We start from the raw sequence: 13,051 nt of genomic DNA on the forward strand, positions 1-13,051 counted from the left end.
CCCTATAGAAATTGGTTCGCTGGTCGAATAATTGGCTATTAGGGATATGATAATTCCTTATAATTTCTCATCTAAAATAATATTACCTTTGAGCCCTGTTTTCTACATTGTATAAATCACACTGCAGACTACACAGAGAGAGAAGTTACTCCTCTGTAACTTTGACCAGTAGAACACAGTAGAATTCAGTAAAAGTGGATTTCAACACAGAGTCAGGCGGAGGATCTGCTGGCTTACCGGGGGAAAAAATCCCTTTGGAGAGATGGTGTGAGCACAGCTAACAGTTTGCACGGTACAAAGGTAGACGTGAACCAAAACAAGTGAAACCAATGGGAAAGTCTTGTATTTTCTAGTCCGTCTGGGCCGCCTGCCAGTATGTGGCATTCCCATACTGAGGTATGGGAATAAACGTTTATTTATCCAGGGAATTTTGCCGAGCATGCATGCTGCTTTTCAGCAAAGCCCTACTTCACATTCATACAGTTTCATGTGTTCACATATGGATGCTTTAGTGATCCAGAAGTTTTTGACATCTACGACTTGTCTTAGCTATTTTGACTCAGGGTTGTCTTGGTCTCAACTTCTTCCTGCCTATCTAAAAATACAAAAAAAGGGTAACTTTATTGATGTTTGGTTTATTTTCTCCCCAGCACTACAAAAAATTCAAAGTAGTTCACCAGCAGATTCTGTGTATGTATTGTTCCTCAGACCTCTATGCATTAGTCAAATTCCTATGCATTGATTGGTTGGATGTTGAAGGGTTTAGTCCTCCTGCAGATAGATCTACATCTCTGTTCACTCTTAAGAAACTCCTTAAGCATTATTTTTACATTTTGAAAGACCTGCACTCTGCTGTTGCCTGTTTTAGTCTCAAACGGGACTTGGTCTCGACCCCCTTCAGTGATAGCCTGCATTCAAGTGAATAAAGCCAAAAAAAGAACCACAAGTACAAATTTAAAAGACATGGATATTACTTGATAACTATAGTGCTACAGCAGACTTCAAAATATTATTCATAAATATACACTGTATTGTGTTTTATTGTAAAATTAATATGTACATTTTGCCTTGAAATAAAACAATTGAAATTAAACAATTTGTCTTCATGTTAGAACCATCCAACCAGAACTACTGTAGTTCATTACATCAAATGTACTCCTTTGCCAAATGGATTCTGCATATTTGCAAATAGATTTTTATAAATACTAAATGCATCAAAAGTTTGCAAATTATATCCCATACACTCGTACTTTGCTTTTCAACTTGACGGATATACATTTGTGTTTATGTTAGAAATTTGTAACAACTTCATGCATTTTATTATACAACTACACTTATTTTGGCAGTTTCTTCCCACATTAATTAACTTAAGTCTTTGGTTGACAAAACACTTTTCCAGATTGCTTCCTCTGTTTTATAGAGATGTTACATCTCTAAATATAGATTTTACATTAAATTATCAGTTTAAATTGATAAAGTTTTAAAAATAAGCATTGCAATTCACCTGGCATTGAACGCACAACCAATCAGGGCCTACCAATTTAGGTTCAACCAATCACAGTGCACTTTCTTATCTTTTAGTGCATAACAATAGTCTAACATTGGTTTTATTTCATATACTACAGCAACTTTCTCTCTGTTTGGTTACCAGACATGTAAGCACACAGCTTGAGCCAATGGAATATTTATTTATTTATTTTTATTTAACCTTTATTTTACCAGGCAGATCACTTAAAATAATGTCTATAAAAGAATGAGGGGATAAAAACATGGGAATAAAAATAAAATAAAAAAAATACTTTCATGATTTGTATTTTGTTCAGTGATATATTTTTAGTTTTGTGGTTATTCAATTTTATTTATTTTTATTCTATTTTATGCAGAAAAAGTAAAAGACAACAATGCACACAGAAAAATAAAAACAGAAGTCAAATTTTGTCATGGCCCTGGGTCAAAAACTGTTTCTGCAGGTTCACTAATATGTAGGTATGAGCCTTTTGTTTTTAACAACTAGTGCTCATCATCGGTGCTGAGGCATCTAGGTGAGCATCATTTTTCTCATCATCATTCTCATCGTTGTCTCCTTTGGCGCCACCTGTTGGTGAGACCTGTCGTTTTGGCAACTGCTGGGCTTTCATCTTCAACACATCCCACTTCTCAGGAACCAGGCCTTTGTTGAAGAGCAGAGAAGCCAGGTAGGAGAACAACAAGATGGCCGCTAAGGCAGACAGCATGCAGATGGTATTGACTGGAGCGCGTTGGACGTAAACACCGTCCTCAAGAGTGCATCCTGGGAAGTGGAGGACAGGTGGTAGCCCTAGCAGCGGCTCTCCAGACAAAAGCCTTAACAACAGCCCCACCAGAAAGCCCATAATGGACCCGTAACCGTTGGAGATGTTGAAGAAGAGGACGCAGACAAGTTGAGGGAAGATCATGATGTAGGTTAGCAGCATGCCGAGAAGCCAAAACACCATGACGCTGTTTTTGAGGTTGGTGAGCGATGTACCGGCCAGACCCGCAACTACCACAGTGACACGGATCACCCACTGGAGCTCTCTCTCTGAGGCCTGGAAGAAGAAGAAATATGGAAGAAATATAAGGCAGAAGACAAGACCAAAGACATGCAGGTGAGGTGAACTGGAGACTCTAAATTGCCCCTAGGTGTGAATGTGTTTGATGTAGTATGGTATATGACATGTATATGATGTAGTATGGTATATAAGATGTATATGATGTAGTATGGTATATGACATGTATTATGTAGTATGTATGAAGCCTGTTCAGACAGGCCTGGTGACTTCCTTGATGAGATGGATGTCCTTCTCTCTTTTCCTGAGGATGGCACTCCACTCAGTCTTCTGGGTGACTTCAACATCCAGCCAGAGAAATTGCAATCTCTGGCCTTCCTTAACTTTTTCTCGTCTTTTGACCTTACCCTTTCTTAATCTCCTCCTACTCACAAGGCAGGGAACATGCTTGACCTTATCTTTACCAGATCCTGCTGTACCTCCAACCTTACCGTCACCCCTCTTCCTGTATCTGACCATCACTTTATATCCTTCTCCCTTCCCATCTCATCCTCCGCCTCCCACTCAACATCCACTCACACTGTCACCACCCGGTGCAACCTAAAAACTCTCTCACCTACCTCGCTCTCTTCTGCTATACTTTCCTCGCTTCCTTTGGCTAAACAGTTCTCTCTCCTGGCCAACCGACGAGGCCTTCTCTACTCTTCTATCCTCTCTTTCCTCATCTCTTGACTCTCTCTGCCCACTAACCACTAAACCAGCTTGATCCTCTCCACCAGCTCCTTGGCTGTCTGAATCTCTGTGAACTTATAGAACAGAGCTTTGGGCAGCTGAGAGGAAATGGAGAAAATTGCAGCGCCCTGACGATCTCACTGCCTACCACCTTCTTCTCTCCAACCTCACCTCTGCAGTGTCGGCAGCAAAGACTTCCTTTTTCATTACCGAAATCCACTCATCCGCCTCCAACCCCAGTAAACTGTTTTCCACTTTCTCCTCCCTTGTCAACCCACCCTCCTCTCAGTTGATGATTTTGTCACCTATTTTGCTAAGAAGGTGGATCCCTGGGCTTGCTTCCTTCTTTCCCCTCTCCCCAGATGATGTCCTCACACTTCTCCAAACCATCTGCACCGACATCAGTCCCTTCCTCACTACCCTTATCAATTCCTCCCTGTCCTCAGGCCTCGTTCTAGCTGCTCTAAAGACTGCCAGAGTCAAGCGTCTACTTAAGAGACCTTCCCTCGACCCTGCTGCTATCCAGAACTACAGACCTGTATTTCTTCTCTGCTTTCTATCCAAAACCCTTGAGCGAGTAGCTTCCAATCAACTCTCTCTCTATCTTTCCCAGAATGACCTCCTGGACCCTCTTCAATCTGGTTTCAAGGCTTCTCACTCTACTGAGACTGCTCTCCTTGCTGTCATGGAGGCTCTCCACACTGCCAGAACTTCCCTCTCCTCTGTCTTTGTCCTCCTTGACTTGTCTGATGCTTTTGATACAGCTGACCACCACATCCTTCTCTCCATCCTATCTGAACTGGGCATTACTGGATCTGCCCACTCCTGGTTTGCATCATATTTGGCTAAACGCTCATACCAGGTCTCATGGAGAGGATCTCTGTCCAGACCTTGCATACATAGTACCGGCGTCCCTCAGGGCTCAGTCCTGGGGCCATGTTGTTCTCTCTGTATACTAAATCCCTCGGCCATGTGATCTCCTCTCATGGCTTCTCCTATCACTGTTATGCTGATGACACTCTACCTCTCCTTCCCCGCCTCAGAAACACAAATTGATGGGCGCATCTCTGCATGTCTTAAAGACATCAGTGCTTGGATGTCTGTGCACCACCTCAAGCTCAATCTTGACAAGACGGAGCTACTCTTTCTCCCAGGGAAACACTGCCCTCACACAGACCTCTCCATCACCATTGAAAACACCACTGTGTTGCCTTCTCAGACTGCCAAGAACCTAGGGGTGAACCTGGACAACCAACTAGTGCTGGTCAAAAAAGAACGAACGAATCATTTTCAACGAATCATTCTCGAGCTCGAAACATACAGAGTAACCCCTATACTGGATACTGGAACTCGACTCGACATGGCAGCGGTACTGAATGCTGGAGTTGCTGCTCGCAGTCGACAGCCTGCAAATCACACTGTGCATGCGGTACAGTGCTACAAAAGAACTACAATTTTTTTTGTAGGAACGATAAGTTGATGTTATGTTGATGTTTTCACTGAAAAAACAAATAATGTTGTTTGTGTTATGACTAATGTAAAACTAATGTATCTTCTTGTATTGAGCGGTTGTGCCAACTTGTGTTTTTCCCCTCGGGGCTTGCCGTACTTAGATACTGCTTTGTTGAATGATTCGTTCATACTGAAGACTCAAACTCAACTCGACACGGCAGTACTATCAAATGCTCGAGATGCTGCTTGTCTCAGACAGCCTGCAGAGACTGTGACTGGGCCCAGGTAGGCACGCTGCTGCGGTTTCCAGCTTGGTTGGTAGTTACTTGTTTAGCCTTTTGGTGTAACTAATCTTGTAATTTGTTCTAAGCCATATTACAAAAAAAATAAATAAAAGTGTGCTTTTGTACTTGTATTATTTTCTTAATAAATAAGAATTGACCTCACACACCAATTTAAAAACTACTATTATAGTGCTTCACTCACCGAATAGATAAGTAGAATCAATGAAACAAAAAATAAAATCTAAAATACAATGAAATAGACAATTAACAGTAATTACATAGGATATCTTGCCCTCTGCTGGCCTAAAACGAGCACAACACTTACTGTGTTACTAAAAATCTCGAAAGTTCCATTCATTTAGATGTACTGACTCGACATGAACGAATCAACAAAAAGACTCGGACATACCGGCACTACTGTCCTGCTCTGCCTACATTGCAGCGACAACCCGCTCCTGTAGGTTCTCCGTCTATAACATCCGTCATCTCCGGCCTGGACTACTGCAACGCTCTTCTGGCCAGGCTCCCCGCCTCTGCCATCAGACCTTTACAGCACATTCAGAACGCTGCAGCCCGTCTGGTGTTCAACCAACCAAAATTCCCTCTTCCGGTCACTTCACTGGCTTCCCATCTCTGCTCGCATCAAATTTAAGACAATCTACAATCACTGGTCAGGTTGCAAACCCCGCCTCCTCCACCCTTGCAGGTCGCCTCGCCCTTCCATCGCTACGTGGGCTCAGAAGTCGCTCATCCCTCTCTCGTCCCTGGCAGCACAATGGTGGAACGAGCTCACCCCTTCTGTCAGAACGGCTGAATCACTGCCCAACTTTCACCGGAGACTGAAGACACATATCTTCAGGTTACAACTGGACCCCACTTGAACTAACCTATCATGTAATGATCTTCCCCTTCTACTACTACTACCAAAAAAAAGGCTTAAAAGGCTTATCTGATGAAGACTGTGATACACAGTGGGTTTCACTACTAAATGATGTAATGTAATGTAATATCATGTGTACCAAAGTGTTATATTTTATTTCATCTTTTTTCATTCCTATTTTCATTATTATTTATTTGTAGATTTCTCTGTAGCCTCCTCAGTTGGAACACATTGTAAAAACCATTAGATTTTTCTCACCTTGGTCCTCAGGATGTTCTTGTAGATGGTGGGGGTGAAGATGGAGGCTGCAGACAGCAGGGCGGAGTCAATCGATGACATCACGGCGGCGGCCACGGCTCCGATACCGATGATGGAGATGTAGGATGGGGTGAGGTGCTGCAGGACGATGGGCAGGACTAGAGCCGCCTCCCCACGTTCAAATGGAGATGGAGAACCATAGGAAGTCAGGTTCCAGTCTGAGGCATGGACAGATAGATATGAACATTTTGAGATGTGAACTGGCAAAAAGGGAATCTGCACACCTTCCCAATTTGATGTAATCAAAAAAACTGTAGATAAGGCAATGAGACTTCCTGCAACACTGTTATGCAGACATGCATCATTACTTATTGAGCTTTCGGTGCTACACCTGCATCAGAGCAGAGACATTTGAAGTAAAACTGAAATATTAGACAAAGGATCTACGGGACTTCAGGATTTTATTACTCAGGAAGTCGAGTAGCAGTGTGTGTGGCGTCTATTCTTTGATATGTAATTTGTACACAAAAATGGTGGGGAGGTACAGTATGTCTCACAAACTGTTCTGTTGCTAAAAAAAAAATGATTTGAAAAAAACAAACATTAAAATAAAATTAACAGCAAGGAATTGGGTTCTACTTTTGTTAACGTGAGTACTTAATAAACCTAAACCTAAAACATAAAATAGCTATTTCCTAATACTTTGGATCTATTTATTCAACACCCAGCTTAAGGAAAAACTGACTGTTGGCATGAAGAAAGTGTGTACAACAGTTCCAGCTGCTAAGGAGTTTTTCTTGATGAACGTATAGTTTAATTGTTTTAGTGTTATCGTCTCAAATTTTTGCATGTATGATTTTCTTTTCTCAAACTAAATCTAGTTAGTCTTTAATGAGGTTAAGCTATCGCAAACCAACAAAGAAAACATGCTTATTTATTAAACGTTTTTAAAAGCTAGATATCCCCAAACTTTTGATGGGCAGAGTATATATTTCCATGTTAATTTGTTCAAAGGTTTAACATCCTATTGTGTATAAATCATTTATACCTGTGGATGCAGCCGTTGCCCCAATCAGAATAGGAGGAATTGCCAATACAACAACAAAGGCGGAAGCAACAAAGCAGCTGATCTTGGCAGTGGCTGACGAAGAAGCGGACAACGTCCTCTGGTGGAAACTCTGATAGCCAATGCTACCCAAACTCTTCGAATCAAAGAAATGTCAAGTCAATTAAGTGACAAAGTCAAAGAAGAACACATAAAAGCAAAAGCAAAGCAAAATAAAGTAATCACACTCTGTGCTTCACCTTAAAGAGATTTGCCTCGAATTCATAGTAACACTAACAAGGTTTTCCTTGTATGCATTGAGGGTGTAAGGCTGATGGTGCCAGGTAGGTTAGGCTATGTAGGACAGGTAGGCTGCTATGTCTTGCTAAAATCTGCTATTGTGTGCTTTGTTCAGCTTCTTTGTATTTATCTTACATCATTCTGTTCTATGGTTGATTGTTGATCAGTTAGATCTAGTTAGGCTCATTCTATGTAACGTCCTTTGAGACATGCATGTGATAAAGGGCTACAGAAATAAACAAACTTGAATTTGAACTAGATATTTTCATGAGAATCCACAAAACACAAGGTTTGAGGAGTGAAGGAAATTTCCATCCTCTACCTAACCAACTTCAAAGTGCACATGAATCTGAATATGAACTTGGATGAGGCTTGGAATTGTAGATTGTGGCTCGACATTAGTGTCAAGCCACAATCAAGGAACAGTTATTCATGAAGAACTGTATATAGTCCTAATTGGATACCGTCAACTGATCTTTGAAATTTCCTTGATATTTCATCTTACCGAAATGAAGAGATTGTCAACCCACATCCAGGCTCTCTCTGCCTCCAGTGTACCGATCCAGGGGGCCTGGAGGGTGTTGTTTAGGGCCGTCTGGGTGATGTCCAAGGAGACAGGATTCATCAAAGTAAATGGGACACACAGCCACTGCAAAGAGACAAGAAACATCTGACTCGCCAACCAAAGTTTCAAATATCTGAATAAAATTCTTCAAGCAGATGCAAATTGCTTTCTGTCTGTGCTGCCTGTTTGAAAGATATAATGCTACTGATACTCGAGCACTGACATCGGGATGTCAATGAATACTACATGAAGTCTCAATAAAAACCACAGCGGTCTGCTGAATGAAGATCTGTTTAAATGTAACAGAAATGTAGATGAAAGAATTGATTCAAGTATTCGTCACTGTGGTCTATTGGTTGTATTGTATTGGTTTTTGGTTAGATCAGAAACTAGACCAGTATGTGTTTCTGGACCTAAAGGTAAGGAGGGTTGCAGTCTACCTGTATCTTATCAAAGTCTACCTGGGTGAGTTTTTCTTTCACTTAAGACTTTTTACTTTTACTCACTACATTTTCTAAACAGACTTAGTTTTGTTACTCTTGGGAAATCATCAACTGATTTTTTTTATTTTTTTTTTATTTTTTTTTCAGCATCAAGAGCCAGATGTGATTGGCTGCTTGTTCACCAAAGCGACACCAGAAAGGAGGGAAAGGGACAGAGAGAGAAGCAACAGGAAGAAGAGGGAAGCAACAAAAGAGTAGAGAATTAACGTTAGTGAATTCAGCTGCCAGAATTAACGTTAGTGATTTGAGGTGGTGAGGACTCTTTCTCATTTGTGATTCGGAGGAATGCTCAGCAGAGAACCAATTTAGAACATTAGAAATGGCTTTTATAGAGGACTACTGTAACTTTATACTTTAAAGGCATACTGAGTAGGATTTTGCTGCTTGTGGCTTGTAAACACAACTTTGAGTTCAGTAAGTGGACCCTCCTCCCTGCGGTGCCAGATCAGTAAAAAACAGTAAAAAAACAGCAAGGCAAAACGCCAAGCAGACAAGGTACATTCCAAAACGAGAATGAATCTAGAGTTGGCTTTCACCCGTTGCCGAGTATTGAAGGAGAGGATGGGAAGAGCGACACAGAGTTGGCCTGTGTTCTCTTGGACAGGTTGGTGCTGGTTAGCTTAGCTATCAGCTTTTCTACCACAACAAAGCTACGCTGACGACAGCAGCTAGCTGCCAGCTCACGAGACACACTCGCTTTGACCACAACTACTGGTACTCTGTATTAGAGTTCGGACCGCTGCCGCAGCAAGCGAGGCTTTCAGATATAAAATGATTTAGCAGTGGTTTTGGTTGCAGGCGGACACATCCACTGCCAAAAGGTTGACACCCAGAAACATCCTGAACATTCAGAAATAAGAAAATCCAGGCAGAAGGTAGGGTCTCTGCAGACACACACACTGTCACACACTACCAATGGGCTATAATGAATGAGTACAGGATCATTTTTGGATGGATTTATCCTATTTCAAGGGGGAAAATCTTGCTCAGTATGCCTTTAAGTAAATTTGAGTAATTTGAGTATGTACTTTTATACTTTGACTTAAGTAAAGGATTTGAAATGGTACTTGAACTTTTTAGAGTATATTTTTAGATTACACTTTTACTTGAGTAAGAAATTTGTGTAGGCTACTTCCATCACCTCTGATTTTGACTCTTTTTCAACCAACTATGGTGGCGTTCCTGGAGTAAGTAGGTATGAAGTATCTTGCTCAATGGGGGATGGGGAATCAAACCTTGGGCCATGCGGTTGCAGGATGCACTGGGCCATCGTTACTACCGCACTATGAAATCTGACGCCAGGATTTAAGCAAACTCACCAAGCTGATAAACATGAGAACAAGCTGTATGATGTCTGTGTAGGCCACAGAGTAGAGACCTCCCAGCAGTGTGTAGGTAATGGCCACTGCAGCAGAGATCCAGATGCTTACAGTGTAGGACACATCCAGAATCACACTCATGGTTGCGCCTATAACAGACAGAAAGAGGACCGAGCTGGTACACACACCTATGCACGCACACACATTTATTTGTCACATATACCTATAATTCCTTCAAGGTTAATCATTAGTCACGTTCTGCAAGTAAATGCAAAATTCCAGCGACATCTTGAGGCTGTTACAGCTATAGCCTGAATGCATCATTTGACTAGCTAGCTAGCATGTGTAGCCACGCAATTTGACTCAGTCGGTACCAGTGGGAGACAAGAGCAGCATCTCATAACAGTATCAGATCATTTTCACAAAATGGTTATATCAAATTAATAGAATAGAATGGTAGAATAGAATACAAATGTAATTCTAACAAAAACGGAACATTCCACAAAGACAGCTAACCAATTTGTTGATTAGCTAAAGGTAGCCAACTTTGGCAATGATTAGGTTATCGCTCGCACCATCAAATGTATAGAGGCTTTGCAGTTGCGTAACAAATCTCCTAGCCATGGCGCTACCATGGAGGTCTATATTGTAAAATTGGGCGCACAATATAACCAGGCTAGAAACAGAGAGCTAGCTAAGAAAGCTTGTTGTGATGTGTAGATCCATTCAGTAACGTTCTCAGTAAAAGTGAATAGTGTGATAAGGTGGATTTGTTTCCAAATGTAGGTTATTGTGACACAGTAAACTGTCTTGTCTTTAGCCCTAGTCTCTACTCCAAAACATGAAGAGTTGTAGTTTGAGAAGAGTCAGCTCAGTTAACCTGAACAAACTGTTAGCTAGCTAACTAGCCAGCAAACACACTGATGTTAATGTGAACATGCTAACGCTAGCTTCTACTAGATACGTTAGCTAGTGTGCTTTATGTGTTAACAAGAAAGTGATGGTTACCATAGCTACCATCTAATCATCAGAATGCTGAAGTGTGGTACAAGTGTGAAACTCTATTCTATTTCTATGAACAAAACAATAAAACATTTTGCATTTGCCTTTTCTGTGTTTTAATAATTTATGTGAAATGTATATGGTGTAAATAATTTGTCATTACCTTTTCATGGTTGTCAAACAACAGCATGATCATCAACATTCACACAAAAAGCAACCACATAACATGTTGATTTTTTGTTTTGCCCATAGAAATTGAATAGGGTTTTGCACTTTGTAGGCGTGTTAACTATGTCTGTCATAATGTATGTAAACACAAACGTACTGAATTAATATTGAATATTGAATGAGTATTGAATAATGCGAGTAGTACATACAGGAGATGCTGCTCCTTTGCTGCAGTCTCAGGATGAGACTCGGGACGCACGCAGCATACATGTATGCACTCTGTATTTGTTGGCATGTTGTGTTCACTGCTTACATACCTAAACTAATAAGTGTTGTAGCCACCCAAATAATGTCAGTTAGAAGTGAAGACAGCGATAGAACAGCCGTTGGGACTTTTCCATACTTGATCTGGAAAGGATCCATCATGGTCACATATTTTCTGTCTCTCATTGGCCCGGCAAAGAAAAGACCACCTTAATAATAAAACAAAGACAGATTTGCATTCTGTTAAGATTGACCACCTACATTTATTCTTGTCACCATATTTATTGTTGTTGAACCATATACTGTTTTTTTTCCTGTGATTTGGAAAGATTAGGAAGGAATGAGTGATGATGTTACAATCTCTCCTTCTGTTGAGTGAGTCAATCATATCCACTGGTAACCAATCCCCAAACACTCTGTGACAGACCTGTATTATAATTGCTGTGATGTTGACAGACTTACCGAGAATAAAACCAATTACATATCCTATTGGGTAGCCGATAGCCCAGATTAGGCCTGAAGAGGGGTTGCACACTGTCTCTGCTATTCCAGTAAAGAAGCCTCCTCCAATCCACGTAGCTGAGGGATAAACACACACAGACACACACACACACACACACACACACACACAAACAGTATATTTCTTGACATTCCTCGATCTATTTAATAGAGTGTCAGTTCTGTGAGTTTTGTAGAGGAATACTAAATTCTATGGAATACAAATTTTGAAAAACTGTAAAAACTGCAAACACTTTCCAGTTTGGATAACTTGACATAAAGCTTAAAAAAAACATGCTGCTCATTGTCAGAGTAAAGTGAAACATTTGCACATCCAAAAGGTCTTCTTGAAGTTTAAAAGGAGCCTATTGAAGCCCATTGATTTTAAAGAAATTTAATAACTTCATGAAATTTAAATAATACGTATTTTTATTTAATGCACTTTACAGTACAATGATTTTTAGTATGATTCAAATTTGTAACCGTGGTATTGTTAGTGCCATGCTCTACCCATGGAGGTACATAGTCCTATTTTTAAAAAAAGAAAAAAAAGTATAATAATTAATAGATTTCTATGAACTCACCTGTCATGGTGAAGATTCCCACCACCAAGCTGATGCCTCGATTTGCCAGCAGAGTTACCTCCAATTTGTTGGATTCACTCTTCTTCTCTTCCTTTTTTGTTTTAATGGAAGCCCAGACGCCGGTACCAAGAACCAGCAGGTAGAAAAACACCATCGCTATCACTCCTGGGATGTTGAGAGCCATGGTGGACCCGACTTTTGTTTTGCAGAGTAAAAAACAATTCGGCTGGCTGAATGATTTGCTCCAACTGACTGATTGACGTGCAAGATGCTGGACCGGTTTAGGTTGAAAAATGCCTCAAGCTACTTCAGAGGTAAACAAGCAAATTCAAGTCCAGTCCAGTCCCTCTGTACAACAGCAGATCAGTATCCAGCTGTCGATTTGCCCTATACAACTTGAGGAAGATCAGAGCCTACCTGTCTGAACATCCAGCACAACTCTTAGTACAGGGGCTTGTAATATCACACCTTGACTACAGCATATCCTCACTGGCAGGGCTCCCAGCAGCATGTACGCTCAAACCTCTGCAGATGATCCAGAACGTCCGGTCTTCAACCAGCCCAAAAAAGCACTTGTCACTCCGCTGTTCATATCCCACCACTGGCTCCCAGTTGCTGCCCACACAAGTTCAAGTCCTTGCTCGCCTACAAAGCAGCAACCCAAACAGC

General features: G+C 41.1%; 1 protein-coding gene across 1 annotated transcript; it reads right to left on the reverse strand.

The window, feature by feature from the left end:
* Positions 1 to 2,003: 2,003 nt before the first annotated feature.
* On the reverse strand, positions 2,004 to 12,566 carry LOC139660499 (high-affinity choline transporter 1-like). The gene is made up of 8 exons (XM_071538659.1): positions 12,383 to 12,566; positions 11,763 to 11,879; positions 11,354 to 11,509; positions 9,867 to 10,015; positions 7,985 to 8,128; positions 7,183 to 7,336; positions 6,135 to 6,352; positions 2,004 to 2,567 (listed from the first exon to the last, which is right to left on the reverse strand). The coding sequence occupies exons 1-8, from the start codon at positions 12,564 to 12,566 to the stop codon at positions 2,004 to 2,006; spliced, it is 1,686 nt and encodes a 561-aa protein (XP_071394760.1).
* Positions 12,567 to 13,051: the final 485 nt, after the last annotated feature.

Source organism: Centroberyx affinis, unplaced genomic scaffold (assembly GCF_046629955.1).
Source record: "Centroberyx affinis isolate AG114_WGS23_722 - 3 ecotype Tasmania unplaced genomic scaffold, CSIRO-AGI_Caff_v1 ptg003324l_1, whole genome shotgun sequence".
In the NCBI taxonomy this organism is placed as follows: Eukaryota; Metazoa; Chordata; class Actinopteri; order Beryciformes; family Berycidae; genus Centroberyx; species Centroberyx affinis.

Coding starts and splice junctions, on each gene's coding strand:
- LOC139660499 (XM_071538659.1), bottom strand. CDS start 12,566: ATGGCTCTCAACATCCCAGGAGTGATAGCGATGGTGTTTTTCTACCTG. Junction 7,337..7,984: donor TTGACAATCTCTTCATTTCG/GTAAGATGAAAT, acceptor TTTGATTCGAAG/AGTTTGGGTAGCATTGGCTA. Junction 6,353..7,182: donor GGCAACGGCTGCATCCACAG/GTATAAATGATT, acceptor TCCATGCCTCAG/ACTGGAACCTGACTTCCTAT.